Source organism: Neodiprion fabricii, chromosome 2 (genome assembly GCF_021155785.1).
Source record: "Neodiprion fabricii isolate iyNeoFabr1 chromosome 2, iyNeoFabr1.1, whole genome shotgun sequence".
Lineage (NCBI taxonomy): Eukaryota > Metazoa > Arthropoda > Insecta > Hymenoptera > Diprionidae > Neodiprion > Neodiprion fabricii.
The window spans coordinates 5,465,820-5,486,268 of NC_060240.1; the positions used below are offsets into that span (position 1 = coordinate 5,465,820).

General features: G+C 37.6%; 4 protein-coding genes across 6 annotated transcripts in view; 2 read left to right on the forward strand and 2 right to left on the reverse strand.

The window, feature by feature from the left end:
- Positions 1-2,784, forward strand: part of LOC124174600 (ATP-dependent DNA helicase Q4) — a 24,429-nt gene extending 21,645 nt beyond the window's left edge. For both annotated transcript variants that reach the window (XM_046553842.1, XM_046553840.1), the window contains exons 6-10: positions 170-457; positions 550-891; positions 982-1,144; positions 1,219-1,541; positions 1,671-2,784. In XM_046553842.1, the coding sequence (XP_046409798.1) occupies positions 170-457; positions 550-891; positions 982-1,144; positions 1,219-1,541; positions 1,671-1,901 (1,347 nt within the window). In that variant the 3' untranslated portion in view covers positions 1,902-2,784. The remainder of the gene's footprint in view (positions 1-169; positions 458-549; positions 892-981; positions 1,145-1,218; positions 1,542-1,670) is intronic.
- On the reverse strand, positions 2,647-11,919 carry LOC124174621. Of its 2 annotated transcripts, none has more exons than XM_046553919.1 (3): positions 11,114-11,919; positions 5,035-5,327; positions 2,647-3,623 (listed from the first exon to the last, which is right to left on the reverse strand). In XM_046553919.1, the coding sequence occupies exons 2-3, from the start codon at positions 5,209-5,211 to the stop codon at positions 3,204-3,206; spliced, it is 597 nt and encodes a 198-aa protein (XP_046409875.1). In that variant the 5' UTR covers positions 5,212-5,327; positions 11,114-11,919; the 3' UTR covers positions 2,647-3,203. The 2 variants fall into 2 exon arrangements, with proteins under 2 accessions (XP_046409875.1, XP_046409876.1); XM_046553920.1 differs by lacking the exon at positions 11,114-11,919 and adding an exon at positions 8,034-8,194.
- A 628-nt stretch (positions 11,920-12,547) lies between these two features.
- On the reverse strand, positions 12,548-14,968 carry LOC124174614 (39S ribosomal protein L38, mitochondrial). Its single transcript, XM_046553910.1, has 6 exons — positions 14,792-14,968; positions 14,546-14,701; positions 14,103-14,433; positions 13,819-13,977; positions 13,591-13,727; positions 12,548-13,252 (listed from the first exon to the last, which is right to left on the reverse strand). The coding sequence occupies exons 1-6, from the start codon at positions 14,919-14,921 to the stop codon at positions 12,963-12,965; spliced, it is 1,203 nt and encodes a 400-aa protein (XP_046409866.1). The 5' UTR covers positions 14,922-14,968; the 3' UTR covers positions 12,548-12,962.
- A 166-nt stretch (positions 14,969-15,134) lies between these two features.
- LOC124174611 overlaps positions 15,135-20,449 on the forward strand; it is a 29,965-nt gene continuing 24,650 nt past the window's right edge. Inside the window, exons 1-3 of the mRNA XM_046553881.1 lie at positions 15,135-15,773; positions 15,889-16,286; positions 18,763-18,871. Coding sequence (XP_046409837.1) covers positions 15,904-16,286; positions 18,763-18,871 — 492 coding nt within the window. The 5' untranslated portion in view covers positions 15,135-15,773; positions 15,889-15,903. The remainder of the gene's footprint in view (positions 15,774-15,888; positions 16,287-18,762; positions 18,872-20,449) is intronic.

Genomic DNA, 20,449 nt, shown 5'->3' on the forward strand with positions numbered 1-20,449 from the left:
ATATTCAGGTATTATACATATCTTAAAAGTAAATATTTCGAAAAAAAATAAGTTGAAAATTTATTTAGTCTATCCCACTTCAAGACACTCATTCCTTGTTAGATTCTGTGAGGAATAATATCAATTGTCAAAATTCTCTGCAAATACCTAGTAAATTGTTCTTCAACAGAATCCCAAACGACATTCAAGAGCCGATGAAAAAGTATCTGCCATAGCGGAAGCCTACCATGCAGGCTTGTCTGCTAGTCGGCGCAAGGTTGTACAAAAGGCTTTCATGAGCGGAGAAACTAGAATTGTGGTTGCTACAGTTGCCTTTGGAATGGGTATCAATAAGCCCGACATCAGGGCAGTTATTCATTTCAACATGCCTTCAAGTTTTGAGGGATACGTACAGGAGGTTGGACGTTCCGGGAGGGATGGTCTCCCAGCACATTGCCACCTGTTCATAAGCTCACAGGTGAGAAACTTTACTGACTGTTGAATCGAGCACTTCTTTAAGCACACTTTTTTTTTAGGCGCATCTTTTTCACTTTATTTATCTCTTTTCAGGAAGCAGCTGATAAGTCTGAGCTACGTCGTCACATCTACGCCAACGGGGTTGACAGACACATGGTTAGGCGTTTGTTACAGAAAGTATTTGTTCCTTGTTCTTGCACGAAAACTGGCTCTAAGTATAGTCAAGTGAACAAAAGATGTCCTGGACACGAAGTCGCGATACCTGTAGACGAAACTGTAAAGCTATTGGACATTCCTCAAGAAATTATCTCTACTCTACTTTGCTACCTGGAACTTCATCCAAAAAAATTCATCACATCTTTACCATCAGTTTACGTTAACGCCAAAGTAACAAGCTACGCCGGTCCCAACGCACTGAAAGCTGCTGCTCAATCTGTAAGGAAAAATTAGAACTTGACTAGCATCTGATTTAAATTGTGATCTGTGAGGTAGCAAACTTCTAAGATTTAACATTTCTGTTACTAGTCAGCACCACTGGCCATGGCGATTGCTCTAGACCTACAGCGAGGTAAATCTCATGATGACAGCTCAATCATAGAGTTTCCGGTCGTTGATGTCGCAGCTGCTATTGGATGGGACAGTGGAGTAGTCAAAGGTCACTTGAAGGATCTCGAGTGGAAAACCACAGGTATTTTCACAATATTTCCGTTACTCCTCTCCTTATAAAGATCGATTACATTCTTGTTGCACGTATTGTGACAGACACGGGCGGCTGGAAACGGAGCGCGATATCGGTAACATTCGACACGCTCGGCTTCAGAGTAAAAGCACCAGGAGATCTTTCAAATGCAGAGTTGGATGAAGCTCTAGATGCGTTAGCTGATCGTGCAATGAATCAGCAGCGCACGAGCCTTTGTCAGCTGGAGTCAATATACTCTGCGTTAACAGAAGTTGGCGTAGATTCTGTGAGGCAATGTCAAGAACTCACTGAAGAACTAACGATTAAGTCTGATACTCTAAAGACGACAATCAGGAGTTACTTCCAGTCGGAAAATCCCATGGAAAATACAGACTTGACACTTGAGGTGTGTTTACAACTTTTATTCAATCACACTTGTCACGATTATTTTTTAACATATTATAAAACATGTACGAATATTTTTCCAGATACTATCAAATTTATCATACGATTCATTTGCATTTCAAATTCGCAGACGAAGCTGCTTAACGAAGACCAGATTGCAAGTGACGTTCGCAGCCTGGTCCAATGTTATAGGGACAATAATTTTACGGGGCGAGCGGTTGCTCGGATTTTCCACGGGATTCAAAGCCCCAATTATCCAGCTATGGTATGGTCTCGCTGCCGCTTTTGGAGAGCTCATCTCGCCTCGAATTTCGAGCTCATTTGTCAAGTAGCTACACGTGAGATTTTAGCAATGCGATAGCACGCGTGCACGCAAAATCTACAATTGTAATTAGTTATCACTCTACGATCTGTCAGTATCGAACGACTTGCGAATGACTGGTACATTTTATAACTTATTTAATTTCCTAATTTATTATCTCGCGATCATAAAATCAGAGGGTGTAGCAATAGTGATCACAAAGGGTTCGCTCGTTACCTCTGGTTTGTTATTTGAAAATTTGACAAATTCGGAACGAGTTTGACTGAATTTATTATTTGCGTATTCAGCCCTCTACAAAGTAATTTGAGAACATGAGATTTTTATCTCTTTAGTCAATTGAAGTGGTAATATGGCATACATTGTAAAACGAACGCTGGTCTACCGAAATATCAGCATGTTTTGTTATCTGGTGCCTTTTGCCGGTAGACCTATGTATTTATGTATAAATTTTTAAAACCTCGCGGTTAATAGCAGTATGTGTATATTTTAATACGTATAGAATAGAGTTACATTTAAATATTTGAGTTGCTAATAAAATCGGATGCGAACTATACGAACAATTTTATGTGTGTATTTTTTTCTATGCACCCGAGCAAATTGAATAACAATTTAAAATAAGGAGCGGTTGAACTTTTGCACGCGTTACACAGCAATTCGGAGAAACTGGAAGAAAAAATTGCATACACGAAGACTATAATTGTATATTTTCTAATATCTATTATACGCTAGACGAAAAGTTGTATTTATTACCAGAAAAAAGGCACAAAAAACAAGTAGGCAAGACTAAAGTCAAAGATCATGGCTATATTGAATTATTTACAATTTCGTCAGGTTGCATTGAATTCTAAAGCATGTCGTTTTCATAGCTGTGCAGAACCTCATTCGCTCGTCAGCCTCACGTAATCTACACAAATTACATATATGCCTGCGTAAAAAAAGAAATTCATTATGTACATCAATCACATGTTATACAAAAGCGTAAAAATAGTTGGATTCGACTATTTATCGCACTCGTTAAACCGAGCAGGACTTATTATTTACGTTGAATATAAGTTCCAAATCCGATAGTATAGCTAACAGTGTTGATAAAAAGCACGCAACTTTTTACCGGAACAATTTGTTCACGTACGGAACTTACGTAAAACATTTTCCGATCTTTCGAGACGCTCGCGGGGTGCAACATAAGTGTTGAACTGATATATACACATAATTTCATATATACGTACCGCGTACACATGTATATATACATATGAATATCATTAATATATGTACGTATACAGGAAAACATTGTTTTGATGGAATTCTTTTCCGTTTAACGATTACTCAGGTGGCTAGGGTCAATCAGGTAACGACTCTCTTCATGTAATTGCACTGTCGTAAAAATTTCCCTGCTCGTATCTCCTGCATTTTTCCCACCCTATCCATGCACGTTTCGCTTTGGCACAATGCGCAAAATTCCGAAGTGATGGAATGAAACGGAGATCTGAAATAGACGTCCGCATTTTTGAGGTGTTTGTTCTTGTGGTGGGCCCACACGTGAAGAAACACTTCTAGGCACATCAGTATCGCGATTACCCAACGGAAATAAAATACTAGGGGTATAAGTAGCATTGTTGGATTCGTTTGGCCGAATGGTTCGCTTCGCCTTAAAACCCGTTTTACTACTCGTGAACATTCGTGATTATCTTGATGTATGTGATCTGCCGTTCGTTCCTCCTCCTCCTCCTCTCCGCTATCTTGCCTCTGTAGTGCACGAGGTATCTGGAAAATTACAAGGTACACCTTATCATTATCATCACTATTATTGTCATCTTCATAATCGTTTTCTTATCTGCAAATATGTGCTACGCAGTTTCTGCACAGTCAATTTATTGTCGTGGCGTCTATTTTTGAACTCAATTCCATATCCCGTCATTATCGCTACTGGTATTAATAACGAGTTACCTATCAGGATATGTCTGCGTGCTTGTAATATATTATGTAAATTTAACAAGTATCAATCGTGTATAAAATAAGGATGTTGTATCTTATTATTCTCTCTATCTCTCTCTCTCTCCAAACGATGATGCAAGTATTGCAACATCATTCGATGCGATCGTTCTGTTATTCACGCCGACATATTGTGGTGCAATATTTCACGCACGATTAAAAACTTTTGCTATCCACTCTTATAGGTTTGTTCTCGAATTCGACGCAAACCGTCCGTATTTCAATTTTGAAACAAATGCCTCCTAGCCGTTTCTTCTTTAATCACGTCGCCAACGTCGACGTATTCACTCTTGAATTTTTATTTTTTTTTTTACTTGCTAACTCTTCACGCAACACGACCAACTGTCGTAATTATGAGTTTCGCACGATGTGCGGTGAACACCGTCATAATGGAATAACCACATGAAGACATAAAGTCGGTGTTATTAATAAATAAAATTATCGGAATGAAACGCAGGAAGTGCATAAGCGTGTAACTTCTGCAAATTTACGAATATGGATGTATGTATGTACTTGGATTGGGAGGGGTTTTGCTTGGATGGTCTAAAATCATATCTATATTTAGCATTTTGTTTTTTTGAGAAAATGAAAACCCTTACAACAATTTGAATTCGAAGAATTTATTATTTATAGTTTAAAAAAAAATCTACAATTTTTTCATTGAAATTAATAACAAAATGCCGACATGACGAATATAAGTAGCGAACGGCCACGTTGTCAAACCAGTGACGAAGATTCCTAGCTCAATTTTTATCAAAACGACTGAAATTTTGACACAATCTTTAAAACTTGTCTATCGATTCGAGCTTGTGGTTAGATTTTTGAATTTCGAGTCCAACATTTTATAACAAAAATATTTTTCAACGTTTGGAATACGAGCTCGAACCTGAAAAGGTGTTTTTGAGTCGACAAAATTTTTCTATATGTGTTCCAAGTTGAACAGTGATGTCAGGAGACGCGCCACCGGAAAAACCATCGAGTTCGGACTCGTTCGCTACTTTTACGCGCCATGCCGCCATTTTGTTGTCAATCTGAATGAAAAAGTTCTAAAATGTTCCTGAAACTATCAACAATAAAGCCCTCAAACTCAAATTGCTCAAGTTCTAATGATAACTTGCATTTTCATAAGAAATAACAGACTTTGACTTCTTACGGGAACAATCTTTCCTCAACTTTTACCTACCTGGAAGGGAACCCGTCGGCGAACAATTCGACCGTTTCCAGGGTCTTCCTCAGGCTCCCCAGTTTCGAGATTATTGTTTTCGGGATCGGTGAAGTTTAGAGTCAGCGACTGGCCGGCCCCTCGCAGCGCCACGCTTTCGAGGCTTTCCCCTGTTTCTTCGTCTACGAAAACGTCCATTCTTAAAGCTCTGCTTCCGCGCTCGTAAGCTCGACAGACACCAAGTCCGCCTTGCGAGTCTCGACAAAGCCTCCGGGGTCGCTGGGGTCACTTCCCGGAAACTGGCTCGCGGTATGCTAATGAAAGAAATTATAATTACACACATGAGATGGACGGATGGCTGGTCGACGACTGCTGTCGGACTTTGTACGGAAAGAAACGAGAATTCCTGAGAAAAGATCACGAATCAGCGGCTGTCTGCGTGGAGAAAAATTTAAGATAGATTTTACATTTGTCGTGGGGAATGTATATGGACAACACTTTTTCCAGTCAAATCTACGTATCGATTGTGATGGATCTACCTAAAAGCATATCGTAACTCTTAATATTGGTTTTGTAACTCTTGTTATCGGATTTGTAAATTGTTTTACCCATTTATTCACCACATGAGATGTAAAATCTACAATATTTTTCTTACCGTGTGCTCCCTGTTTTCTTAACCGACCTCATTTATACCATTCTTTTTTTTTCGATTATACTTATGTGGAGGGAAACTGTAAAAATTCTACCATCGTACGTCAAAACGTTGATAATATCGAGATTATCAGTTTATACTTTCTCGTTTCTTTTACAAAATTGCAGTTCGTTTTATTCGACGATTTGTGCTCACTTAGCCGATTATTGTTGTAAAATTCTAGACGGTCAAACCGATTATAATACCGCAAATTACTGTAAAAATTCGATCACGAAAGAAAAATTGACATCTTTTGAAAAACTACAGTAGAACAAGTGTTGAAAATAAATTACCGTTATAACGAATCTTCCTTTTATCTGCGAGTCGAATTTTTATAATCCGACGCGGACTTTCCTAACAAAAATCAATCAATCAATCGATCATCATGAAACAATTCCAGTTGTTAAAAAAAAAAAAGATTAGACAATTATTCAAAGTCAAACTTCTCAAGGAAATCGGTATTATCCCAGTGATATAAAAATCCGTTGATTCTATACTTGAACGTTGAAAAATAATCGTCAAACCGCGGACGAATAGATTAATCGTAACGACCTTCCGAAAATTTTAATTCTTGTAGCGTAATAGGAGAAAAAAAAAACAGTCATCGCGTGATTCTTAATCGTATTCGGTACCTGCTCCCATTTGTTCAATCGCGACAATGAATTACAATCAGCTTGGTATCGCACAATCGGTATTCTTTTAAATTCCATTGCTATAAACGAGCTATTATTGGCCTGCATTTGTGGCGTCGAATAAAGTCTCGGCTTCTGACTATGAGACAAGTTTATTCAAAGACTTTGAAACGTGTATACGTCACATATATTTCCTTCGAAGATACCTTGATTATAATTTACCGCAGTGGCGTTATACACACATATATCATAACATGGTCCGTTTGTTAATTATTATACCCCGTCGGTTTCTTGCGTGATCTACGTAACACAACCAACAGCCATCAATTGAATTTTTAATCTCTTATTCTTTTCCCCTGCCATCAAACACGTGCTCACTTGTTTGTTATAGATTGTCGATGCAGGTAACACGTTAAAAATTGAGATGAGCGAGGATCAAAATTTAACGATAACCACTGGGCAAAAAAAATAATCGATGCATCGATTAATCGAGTAATCGATCATTTCGCATTTTTTGAATCTGTGCATTTGAAACTGAAATTTCGTAAATTTCAGTACATGGTCTTAGTGGAGGAAAATTTTTTTGTTGATTTATAGTTTAGTTCGAAAAATTTGTCAATTTCAGATAAAAATATTCATTTATCTTACAATTATTATATTAAATAGGTACTAATTAAGTAATGCAATGATAATAATTGATACTCCAATCGCACAAATTAATATTGCATTGCATCGTTGATGGGAGTGAAAAACAAAAACCGATTGCGAGGAAAAATAATCGATTAATTTTGGTCATTCTTAGGGTCCATCGGCGAAATTCTATTTCAACATAGTTATACATAAATTCGCACGATATAAATATACAAAAGTATGGAATATAACGTTCACACGGGAAGCTGGCCAATTAACCTTGGCAAGGAACTTGACTTGGGTTTCTTTTCTGCGTGGTAAAAGTAAACTGTACAGTAGCATGTATTACAAAAGGATGATTACCATCTTTTCCGAGTCTATCAAACATACAATTAAAATGTACGCGATTGATTTTATTGACGTTTGAAATTTTCCCGGTACATAAGCACATCATCACTCGCGTTCAGGTAGACAGGCGAGATAAAAAAAACATCGGAGTGACTATGAAAACGATAAAATTTCACAAGTGTGTATGTACAATTATTGTAACAACTAATCAGTACCATTATAACAATAAAATGGTTGATTGCGAGAGACAAGAGATTCAGAGTGATTATAAATCACATTAGACCTTTGCACGTGAAGAAATAATGGAGATATAGAAATTTTACGAGTATCACGTAAATAAAATCGTGACCGTTATAAATTTTGAATAAAAAAAGAAACGAAAGAAATAAAGATAGGTAGAAATCTCTGCAAATTGTCGCACAATTCGAATTACATTACAAATATATAACTATAATAAATTGAAAACTAATCGTATTGAAGTTAGTAACGTTATCTTAACGATTTCATGCGGAAGAAAAATCGGTTATTTCGATATTTTGGAATTGCTCTGAAATTCTTTGAACCGTAATAAAACGAAACACACGTATATTTCGTAACGCTAGTTCATGAAGAAATCATTGTAAAATTGAGAAAATAGTAATTTTTTTCCCCCAAAGTTTCGTTACGGTAACGTTACTAAAACTTCAATCTCGTTAAACACTAGGGAATTATCGAAATACCGTAGCTCCTGCAGCTGGGAACAGAGAATCAATCGCTGCGTAATCCTTATCGTTGGTTACGAATTTTTCGCATTAAACAGAAGCATCGCACAAGTGAATAATATATTAAAAAATAAAAGAAAGGAAAAAGAAAAGAAAAGTAGAAATTTCCACGAAATACAAAAATGGCGGATTATAGAAAGTCGGGCGTCAATATCACACCGAGGAACTTTTACACTGACTGCTGACCTTAACGGAGTTGATGCGATGACTGTAACCGGCGCTGCCTTTGTTTTTTCCCACTTTGCGTCGCCTTTCTGCGTCTCGTGTGCGTTAGTTTTAATGTGCATACGTATTGCACCGCGAGGAAATATACACGCTGAAAAAAATTAATCTTCCCGCGAAGATTTGTCACTGCGAGAAATTATTGTGACAATATTTTAAGTACAATATTAATAATGCACGCGATGCGGTCAGCGGTGTGATTCAACGTAGTAAACTTCTTCCTCTGATTCTTCCTGCTCGCAACAGTTGCAGAATGCGAACCCGCAACGTCTGCAAGAGTTCGCTAAGCAGTAGCAAAACGCTTCTAATATGCAACACATCGTCGTAAACTAAAACACCTCGTAACTAACTGTCCGCAAATTTATAATCATTTATTTTTCTACAAACATTTTTCTTTTTTTTTTTTTTTCATTTGAATTTATCACCACAATGTTTCTTATGTGTACCGTAAGTTCTCGTTTTGCGACGCGGAGGGATGAATTTATCGATAGATAAAAGTACCACATCCAAGTTCGAGAAATATTCAATCGATTCACGATATTTTACATTGTACGATCGGCACGTTTATACGCGGTGACAAGAAAAAAAAAGAACATACACAAAATTCTGTCGTGTACAGATATTTTTTTATCAGGCTTGAAGAAGCTCAAATCGAAGTGGCGTAAGGTGTTGTAAGTTTGTTGTGCCTACTCTGAAAAAATTGCGACTTTTCATATTAGATGTATAAATTATACGGGCTCGATAATCTGAACCGTATAACCGGTTCGAATAATATACAATACTTGTGTATATACAAGTATAATTTCGCTCATCGAGAAAAAAAAATAAAATAAAATGAAATGGAAAAACATTTTTATTATATTATATTTACAGTATTTTTGCGTGTTGCCTGTAATAATATTCTTTCTATAATAAAATACATACCTATGTAATATACGCGTATAAGTTTACGATGTTCGTGCCATTTTAAACGTATGGCAGGGACTCGAATACACGAAAAAACATCTACGCCCGCAAAGAGCCATTTATATTTATATTTCTTCATGGTGATCGTACACGGAATATAAAAACGTTTGGGTTAATGATTTCCCTGAAAATACCTCAACTCATCAGCAAACAATTACGTGCACTATATGCTCGTCATTGTATTATTATACCGCGTGCAGTACGGTGCGATACCTGTATACCTATGTAATACAATTTCTGTATATAACGTACATGTGTGTGTGTATATGTATATATTTTATATGTCTATATGTATATGTGTATATATAATATCGATTAAATTTCAAAATTCGCACCTACGCTGTACATACACGATGATGGATTCATACATACGACATGAGCTATACGAATGGCGCGAACATTTTATATCATCTTGTAATAAAACATTCTATCTACCTGCGAATAATCGCTGTTAATTATACGCCTATACGGAAACGAATGTGTTATGTATAACATACCTACGCAAATGGTCGTATAATATATACTTATAATTAGTCGCCGACGTGACAAGAGGTGGAAATAATTGTAAAATTGTACGGAAAAAAGATTCCACTTGACATTCGGTCGTAATGCATATATAGATACACCGTTAGCATATCATCAAGTATGCTGCAATATGTTATGTATATCGTGTTATTGTGGGATTTTATTTCCACAATCACGGGTGCAGTTTTTGCCTTACAGGCAATTGTGAAATATGCCTATCTTATACAGGTATTGATACCGATACTCATTACACTATACCTGTATCTAGGTGTGAGGTAGAAAATAGGATATTGTGTAACGAGCAGGCAAACTTGGTCTTCTAGGGCCGAGCGTGAGTTTTCAATATGAGTCGTAGGTGCCGAGACGAAGACGAATATTGAAAATGCGCGAGGCGAAAAAACCGTCGCCTCCTTATTGCACACGATTCTTTATATAACAAGAGTACGTTACGCGTTTTTTCACGAAGCGCGAAATTGAGGTTAGGGTTGCGTGAAGTCAAATTTGTTCGCGAAAGCGCCTGCGCGCAGTGCAGAAAAGAACACTTTCAACTCCTAGGACTTAAAATTGGTCTTTTCTTTACTCCGGGTATACGCATTCGCAGCCTCACTCGACAGTTATAGAAACGGGTACTTTGTGTACGGAGAACACGTATGGAAAAACGCGTGAAACACGCTCGCGTTATATAAACATATTTTATAAAATAGATAAGGAGGCGCAGAGCTCTCTCTGATACTCGTATGGATTCAAATTTGACATCCTCGCAAGGTCGGTTTGGTAATGAAATCTCAACGTTGTTTTAATGCCTGTAATATAGTCGCGCAGATGGAATTATACTGCACGATTCCACGACGCATCCGTACAACGGTAAATCATTGAGAAAAATACTAAAATTTGTCCGCACCATTATCGTCCAATGCACCTTACACAACGAACTGCGGATAATAGCGGAATATACCTTATCGTACGAGTTGCACGTGCGATGTTCAAATATGTGTATTAAACGGTTATACCTGCAATAAAAATTAACTGTTTGTCGTTGTCAAATAGAGAAACGCACACACACACACACATACACATAAACGTTGTGATAATTATTGAATTTCAATTTGCTGCCGAGTTTAATTCAGAATTATTGATAACGACAATAGAGATAATCGCGCGTAAAGTCAGCGACTTGAACACCTGCGATGTATTCACGACTTCTTGCGAAATTAGTTGGTAGAAAAAAAAAAAAAATTAAACAATTAAAAATAATAACTAATCGACGTCACGTAACGAATATGTGAAAATCGATGTACGAAACGCAGAACAAAGCGTAATCTTACCTGACTGTGAAATGAACCCGGATCACTGCAGAACTTGCATGTAACCGACTCGATTGTATTTACCACGAATTATTTATTCTTCCAATTTAAAACGAGGTAAAACAATGGCGACTCACGTTCGCATCACCTCAGATTTGTTTATTTATTTATTTATTTTTACAGTTTTAGGCGAACGTATAATTAGAATAAAAATAGAGCATTGCACAACGGTAAAACTGCGTATGCGAGTATTGTCTTTTGTTGCACAAGATATTCGTCAATGTTCATTGAATTTGATAACGCTGTCGGAGGTAAAATTTTCAAATTACTTATAAAAGCTAACTAATTAACGAAACGCGACACATTTTCTACGAAAAAAGCTAACAATACTATCGGGAATCTTAATCCTCGATTAAATATAATTCGCTGTCACTTCGGACGTTCCGTCGGGCTCCGAATACCGAGCGACAATGCCTTCGGCCAACGGCGTGCAAATATATCGTCATTCTTCCCCAACCTTGACACTTCCGACGATTTGCACTCGCGCATATACACCTGTTAATATCATATGTATGTATGTGGAAACTTGGGTACCTGCTTCACACAGTGTGTGTGTGTGTGTGTCAGGTGTCAGTTATACCAGAGATAAAAGGTAATCTTTTCGTATTTTTCGGCAACGCAGTCATTTTTGGACGAGTATAATGTAGGTGTATGTGTGTGATAAATTATATCGGTAGACGATTAGATCTCCTACAACTTCAAGCTATAATTACAATAACAATAATAATATTAATAATAATAATAAATTCTAACAACGATGAATTACATAACTTATGAACTGGTACAGGTATATACTTACACAATGCATAAATGATTAATTATCGACAGCGACGTAAAAATCAAATGGTAAAAAGTAACGGCGCATAATAGAGAGCCGAGAAATTGACTGATCGTGTCTTGATTACGCTTACTTAAAAACTTGGCGTAAATTCTATACAAAGAAACACACGTACGCAAAATGATTGTTGCGTAATGCGTATAGTTACGCCGTCGTTCTATTGCGATTAATGCGTAAAAAGATCTCCTTGGCCATTTCCATACTCTTTGCCGCGTGTACTCAATTATTTCCACCGTGTTTACAATTTGACATTGAGAATACTACCAGACGATACAGGTTTGTGTAAACAGTATTTCTCCTTGTACTCAGTTTTACGCAATTGTCAATTAATTAACGAATATCCCTGAACTTAAATATCTATATCGAGATATCGTAGATTCGGACGAGGTAGTAAGATCTTTAGAACAAACTGGTAGACGCTTTGATTATTCAAGAATTTATCAGAATAGCGGAATTGTTTAGGTAAGATAGTCGTTCGTTTTATTATCAAATACAAGCTAATCGCGTGTGGTAATCGGAACACTCGGGTTAGAAGTGGTGAAAAAATAAAGTACCTGTTCTCAAAAAATAATAAATTGTATGTTCATTTGTTACTCTTTTTTTCCTCTCCGTCTAATTACAGGTGATTTTTATACAAGGAAGTGTTATTTTGATGCGTGACCGCAAAAACAGAACTACGGTAATTACTAGTCCTTCATTTTTGGTAGCTTAAATAGGAGCTGGCACTGTTACATGATTGATTCATGTACAATAAGACGAAGAAACTTCAAGATTCGCCTTTTCGATGTGTTGACACACACTCGCTGCTGCGTATGTTGAACGCATTACTGTTTTTTTTTTTTTTGAAAGATTGAAATGAAAACGATGTGATAAACTGCTAAAATATAGACTTTTATGACGTTTTACAGTTGAAAAAAAAAAAAAATAATATTCATACATTATGTAATGTTAATACCTATGATGTTGAAAAACCTAAACATCATTGATTCGTCCCCAGCCCAGGCGATCTTTTCTTATTTCAAGGTTCAACCAGGAAGGAACGCTACGATCAATGTATTGAGCATTTGGATAGCGCAGAGGTGCTTCTGGCTCTTTAAATGGATGAGCTTTCTTCAATTTTTTCAACAAATATTCTTTGTGAATTTGCTTCGGATCTCGATACTTGTCCATGTACAGATTGAACGGCATTCTCAGAGGGAACCACCTCTGTTTAGCAATATAAGGTGGTGGGAAATCGTACTCAAATGTGGGCTCCTTTGTACCTGTAATGAAACGATCCGTCGCATTCAACCATAACATTTTTTTCGGCTAATAAAAAGTGAGCACAAGTATTAGATGGTTTGTTTTCACAAAGAATAGCTACGAAATTTTTTCATCATTGTTTAAAGTTTTGTATGAAAAACAGAGACAACACATCAGTTAAATGGTTTAACGGCAAGAATAGAATCTCGGTGCTAGCTGACAGATTTTCTTTGCATTATTTTATGTACAGATTCTTCATTAAAGTTAATTTTAATTCTTTTTCCTCAAAAGTTGTGTCAATGCAAGTCATGCTACTTGCGTAATAATAAATTGTAATTTAATTGAATACATAATTTACCAAGAGTTTCGTGGAAAAAGTCTTTGACGGAGGGATCCCAGTCAGCTTGAAAAAAGGAGAGCCCAGCAGGCGTCAAAACGTCCTGATGATCTTTGTAGAAATTGTAAGTGTTCCAGTTACGTTCTTTCAAGGAAAGGCTTGAAACAGAGAAAAGCTAAGTACCATAGTTTCAAAGCCAGAGGTAACAGTCCTTTTACTCATTTGCAAATTAAGAATATCGCTACTCACCATGGCTGTTCCTTCTTAAAAGCTGAAAAATCAAGTTGCTTATCTTGTTTATAAAGAATGAAAATGTATCTATGGTAGCCAGTTCCGCTTAGCGGAATGGGCTTCAGGTAATCCATCAACAGCTCGCCTTTTTCCATATCGCTTCCAGGAATATTACCACTGAAATTAATAATCTGTTATTACGCGTGAATCGAGTAGAATATAATTTGAAACACGGTATGATCTGGGTTAACCATCGATAATAAATAACGGTACAATTTTGTTCAGTAATTTTTGAAACTTACATAAACCAATGGCAATATTCGCTATTCTCCTCAACCAAGTTTCCATCTGGGCAAGTCAGCAGCAGCGTCCACAAGGTATTTGGGTCGGACTCGTATGCAACTTGAGGTGATTTGCTAGTTTCGAGAGGCTTAAGAATATTTCCCCTAAATACCTTTGAGACATCTCCATCATCATTAATGGTGTAACTGATGTTCAGTGGGACTCTGGGAGTGAAATAAGCATCTCCATAAAGGTCTTTGAAGATGCCATAGTGATCAGCAATTTTACGACAGTCGTCAGCTGCGGAAGTCTGCTGCCATATCTTTTGTGTCTCATCTAGATCAATTCTAACTGAAAGGTAAAAATTAAACGAAAGATTAGCAGGTTCCGCACGATTCAATGAATTTTTATCAACTAAGAAACAAGGCGACAGTCGTGAGATAGAATAAATAAATAATCTTACGCTGCAAGTGTCGTGCAAGTCGTTCCAAGTTGGGATCTGACTGGATTTTCTTGCGACGTTCGAGCTGCTGAGCAAGAATTTCACTTCTAGATCTTCGAACAGCCGGTAATCCAATATCCACTTTAAAGTTTAGCGCAGGGTCATATGGTCTGAGTTCTGAAAATTATTCACCGTTTGTAAAGTCAATATTTCCATGATATTTTGAGGTTAGACCGGAACAATTAATCGGCGATAAAACAATATAACCTTCAAGTCGTTGTTCCAAGCTCCTTGCTACTCCGGGCGGTTTCCCTCGCATTCTGTGCCCATAACGTATCTGCTGACCTTTAGTAGCTATCAACTCGCTCGAAATTATCCTAAATAACGCGTTCGCCATTTTTCAAACTTCGTCTGCTACCCCCGTAAACATACTTTTTCCTTTTTTCAGTTCACTTAAGTTCCGGCAGATGTCGTTCACCGCCGTGCATAGAGAAGATCCGTCTAAGGCGCCGGTAGCGGTGCCTGCGCCATTTTTGAAATCTCAGTTGCTATACTATGGTTATTATCGTTATTATTGTTGTCGTACGGCAATCGACGCGACTACGGTGAACGTTTCGAGTGCGATAGAGTTCGGAGGGAGTTGGGCGACAGTTCGCACCAGTTCGCAGGTAAACGTCGAAGGTGTCGCGTCACGGAAAGAGATGGAGCGCGAATACCCGTGTCGAAAATGAACGATACGTAAAATACCGAGTGAGTAACATTGTCGTGTCCGCGAATTTTAGGCAGCTGTGAAGAATAATATTTTTTATACTTCGTAACGTTAAAATGTTATAAAAAAAAAAGTGGTGCATATTCCAAAGTGTCAACAGTGTTCGTGACGAACGGAGAAAAGTAAGAAAAGATGAAATAGTTCATAAGAAAAAAGACCCACACCCAAACACAAAACAAAAGAACAACGTAAAGAGACGTAAAATGTTACGGAAGGTTTTTATCGGCGCGTAACAAAAAAAAAAAACAAACAAACGACAAACCGCGGGACTGACTGCCTATCTCTTCTTAATTTTAAAGCCGATAATGCAAAAAGATATATTGATTAATACGCCGTTCAATCACACAGGGTGCTGACGGTTGAGGAGGAGTTCAGAAATAAAAGTGAAAAGTGTCAAAGTAAATGTGATCGTGATTTAAAACACCGTGACGTAACTTGTGGAAAAACAACAGAGAAAGAAACTACAGGAGTTTATAACAGGTGTGCGCCGCGTCACGAACGCCCGAAACACGCCCCCCCCCCCCCTTCTTCACCCTCTTCTCGTCATACTTCTCCTCCTCTAACTGTCATTCATTTTTCCTTCGCTAATTCACAGAGCTCGTGCAGCGCAATGACGGACCTATTGATCGGGATAGCGGGCAGCGCTTTCGTTTGCCCTGGAAGTAATCACGGGAATGGCGAGGTGGTTTACAGGAACGGCGGCAGCGGCGGCGGCGGCGGCGGCGGCGGCGGGAGCGGTGGAAGCGCCTTCAGAAACTCGGAGATGCGACATTCTCGCAGCGAGGATCTCCTCGGCTCCGGACGCCCCCTCAGCCCCATGCTCGCCGCCGCCTCGGAGGACGACCTGGTCGCATCCACCGCTCTCCACGAATGCTCGAGCCCCCCGTCAACGCCGGGATGTTACCGAACCCCCGGTCCTCCCGGCGTTCTAGCCGATCGCGTTGACCCCGAAGATTCCATCCGTGATATCGTCACCGAAAACGATTTGTACAGGTTCGTTTCTTTCCCGTTACTTGTGTATTTTAGATCTTCCGATTACTCTCGGTCACAGAGCAATATAAATATACCATCGTTGAGTTACTTCAATTTCCTTCCACCCAGAGTCAAGAATTTGAACAATGCTTTAGAACAGCGATTGTTTCAAATAATTATAACGCATTATTTGAGTTGGATGTGCAAACAGTTGCCTGTCTTTTTTTTTATCAGCAGTTTATCGACAGAGCGTGCAAGAATTTTTTCTATTTCCATACAATATATGAAATTTTTGAATAACTTTATTAACGAATTTGCAAACAGTTGGCTTTGTTTTGTTTTTTTTTTGTTTGTTCTACCACTACCTTACCGACAGAGGGAGCCAGAATTTTTTTTCAAATTTTTATCGATATCTGTAGCAAGGACCGTTCCGTTTGTCGTTCATTCTTGAATGTCAGATGAAATACTCTGTTTTATTATCACTCTGGTCAGGCATAATCCGAAAACTGGTCTCAGAGTAGCACGCAGCCGCTTAATTAATCTTGTATCTTGAATTCCTCGCTGATGGTTGATGCTGAGATAGATCTGATGGATCGTCGGATTAGATTATTACTCATATAATATATTGTACACGGGTATGCATGTATCAGAGTATCATTATTTTTCGCGTCGCAAATTGGCCAAAACAAAATTCGTTTCGACCTTAAATACGTGAGGAATAATATCGGTAATCGGAGTTTGCGAGTGATTACATTTACGCTTGTACAATACTAATGTAACGCCGAAGTTGAATCTAATCAATTACGTACGTTTCGAAGAGTGCGTAAACGAAGAAGGAATCATCTATAAATATAAATAATCATCAATTTTGTCCGCCGCATTGTCATCAAGATTTCGTTCTACGACGAACATTCTTTAACCCACTCGTGGTTGGCGATTACCATAAACTGACAATGAAGGGAAAACGAGCGCGCTAATTTGCATGATAAATAAATACTCGTGAAATGTAAACAAGTATCGTGTACATTGGACTGTATCAACATAAAATCGACTATTTATTATTTTTCAAACTTCATGTCGAAAATATTCGTCCAAATGACGAAAAAAAGATGTTGCCCAAGTTTCAACTCTTAGTATTAATATTTAGAGATGCCTCGTCGGGATTTTCTATTTAAACAATATGAGACTTTTTTTTTTAACTTTGCATTTTATAACTCGTCAACGCATTGCTGTACTGATAAGAAGAGAACGTATTTTTGTAGGGAATTGAACGCTCTACAAAAAAGGTCTGCTATCTTTTTATGATAAATCAACTCTTTCAAGAGTTATTTGAGTTCAAAGGTCAACAAAGAACCTTGACTAACTTTCGAAAGAGTAGATTTACGATAAAACGATAGATGACCTTTTTTTTAGAGCATTGAGTTCCCTACAAATACGTTCCGGTTTTATGAATAGACTAATGCGTTGACGAGTTATCAAATTCCAAAGTTTAAATAACAAATTTTTTCGATTTTATATAAATGGGAAATAGAAAATCGCGTTGAGGCTTTTCTAAACATTAATATTAAGAGCTGAAACTTGGACAGCAGCTTATTTTCGTAATTTGGAACAATATTTTCGACTTGAGCTTTGCAAAAAAAAACAAAAATAGCTCATTTTTTTGATAGAGTCTAATGTATATACGAACCTAATTTTAATCTCGATTACAATTTTTATCACGGAAAAGTCAAGGGTATGCAGAGTAAGCGAGTGCAACGATACAAGTACAGTTTAGAGTGAACTCGTACATCCAAGTCACGTCGAGTATTTATATGCAGGACTATCTTTAGCGCGTTGCGAATAAGAAAAATGACAGAAAAATAGAACGAAACATACTTTGCAAAGGTTTGAATTCCGCGCTGAGTGTGCATACAATTATATACATATATCGTATTTGGTTATGTACATGTGTATAACGTACATATACACGCGTGTCTATTTTGCGATGCAGGATGCGCAAAAATCTCTCCCGCGCATGACGTCACTCTTAGAAAACCGCAGGCCGTTAATTAAACGTCGTTCTTCCTTTCGCGGATTATCCCGCTGAACGATGAAAAGGTCGGATCATTTTACCCACTCATTCCATAATCAGCTCCTTCTTCGTTTTACGAAAAGAAATCTCGCACCGTTTTGGTAACATTTTTTTTTTCCAGAATCACAAGAAATGGAAAATTTTTTTTTTATTAACAATTTATTTATTCAAACCTGTGCTGTTTTATATCATGCCTGGACACTAACGTAACAAACAAACAAACGTATAGAATCGGACTTGTTTATCTTATGTTCCGTAGTGAAAAAAAAAAAAACAACCACTCCCCATTACGGCAAGGACAAAAGTATTCGTACACCGTGTTTACACCGAATGTAGGAATACTTTTTTCCCTCGACGTGCCTTGACCCTGTAGTACTCACCTTGTACGTATGTAACAATCGTATCACATCCCTTTGTACTCTACAGATTCGTCCTCTTCAAACGTCACTACGACAAGTACGTCGCTCTGGCCGCAAGGTACGAGGAGGCAAGAGGGGTAGCCTACTACTTGGAAGAGCGTTACCACGAGGTCAAGGTACGTCGACGTATTATATACGCTTGCATTTGTTTGTGTAATAATATTGTCAGTGTGTTTGAAAACCGGTTGGTATTAATACAGTGATCCCGAAACCCGTATAACATGCATGGGTTATAAAAATTGCCTTGAAATTTCCGACGATTCTACGCGTATCTGCATTTTTATTATTATTTATTTTTTTTTTTTTAATTTTATTTTTATTTTTATTTTTTTTTTTATTTAATTTTTTTATATTTCTTCTTTCAATTTTTCTCTACGTCTAGTTGGATAAAATAATGATAAATCTTGAACGCGGTCAATTTTTTCAGCAACCGTATGGGTTTTATATTACGCAGATTTGTTGTTCCGATTGTACCGGGACGGTCACTTGAAAGTTGAAAATCAGCCGCGCATGCGCCGAATAATTCAATCTCATTGGTCGGCCAAATCATCCCGCAGCGATATTCTTGTCTGCGATGCAGGCGTGCCAACCTACGCAAAATTTGTACGTTTGAATCTTCAATGAGAGTAAAGCGTTGAATTTCCGACCGTTCCGACATTATTACACTTACAATAAATTAAATACTGAGAAAAAATGTTTTTCTGACTGACATTTTAGTGTTGAGGTAAGAATCTTTAAAAAATTATACAGTTCTTCCGATCATTTAAAATTGATTTGGGGGGGGGGGGGGGGGGAGGATTCGTCAACACCTTAGACAAGGACCACCCTAATACGTATATGTATATAAATATCTATAAATACACGCACACTGCGATGATATTCGCGATTTATCTGTTACATATACCTAAAAATATACAGACAGAAATCCGTTTATACAGTAAAATACGCGTTTGCAGTCAGTCGCAGTGCAGCGGCTTAATTTTACGGTTGAATTGAACAATAACCAGTCTGTATTATAACTGTGCATTTAATTACTAGTGCATTTACAAACACACAGGCACAGACACCAGTCTATCTGTAATTCTATCCTTGGCCGCTTAAGAATTTTGCGAATTTGCAAGTTTCTCGAATCTCTGCACAGCAGTGCGCAATCATACACTTTATGTATAAATAATACTGTATAACTATAACTAGGACCCGGATTAATGTGTGAATAAATATATTTTATTCGAATCATTTTCCTTGTTTGATATTTCATTTAACGTCGTTTGTTGTTTGCTTCAAGCCAGAGAATACGGATTTAAGTTTCCATATTTTTTCTTTATATTCTTGTTTTATTAAGCCTATATTATAACGATGTACATATTTTGTAATTTTGAATACATATTTATCCGGGCCTTAATTATCGAACACTTTATAAAAACGTTTGATTTGTTTTCAGTTCCTCGCTATTTCCATGCGCGTTAGGGATGCGTTTGTAATCCTACGATTACTGCGGTAATTAATACAACGAACCGTGGATGAATTAGCGCGCCAATATAAATGCCGAGTCAAATTTTCACCGGCTCGTTTTACCGTTGTTGCTAAAATTATATATAATACCGGTGTTTAAAGTGAGCTTGTGCAATCTTTGGATTCGCTTTCGCGTTCACTTCCACAGCTTGAAACGCGGTCCCGCTAATCGCTCGCGGGCT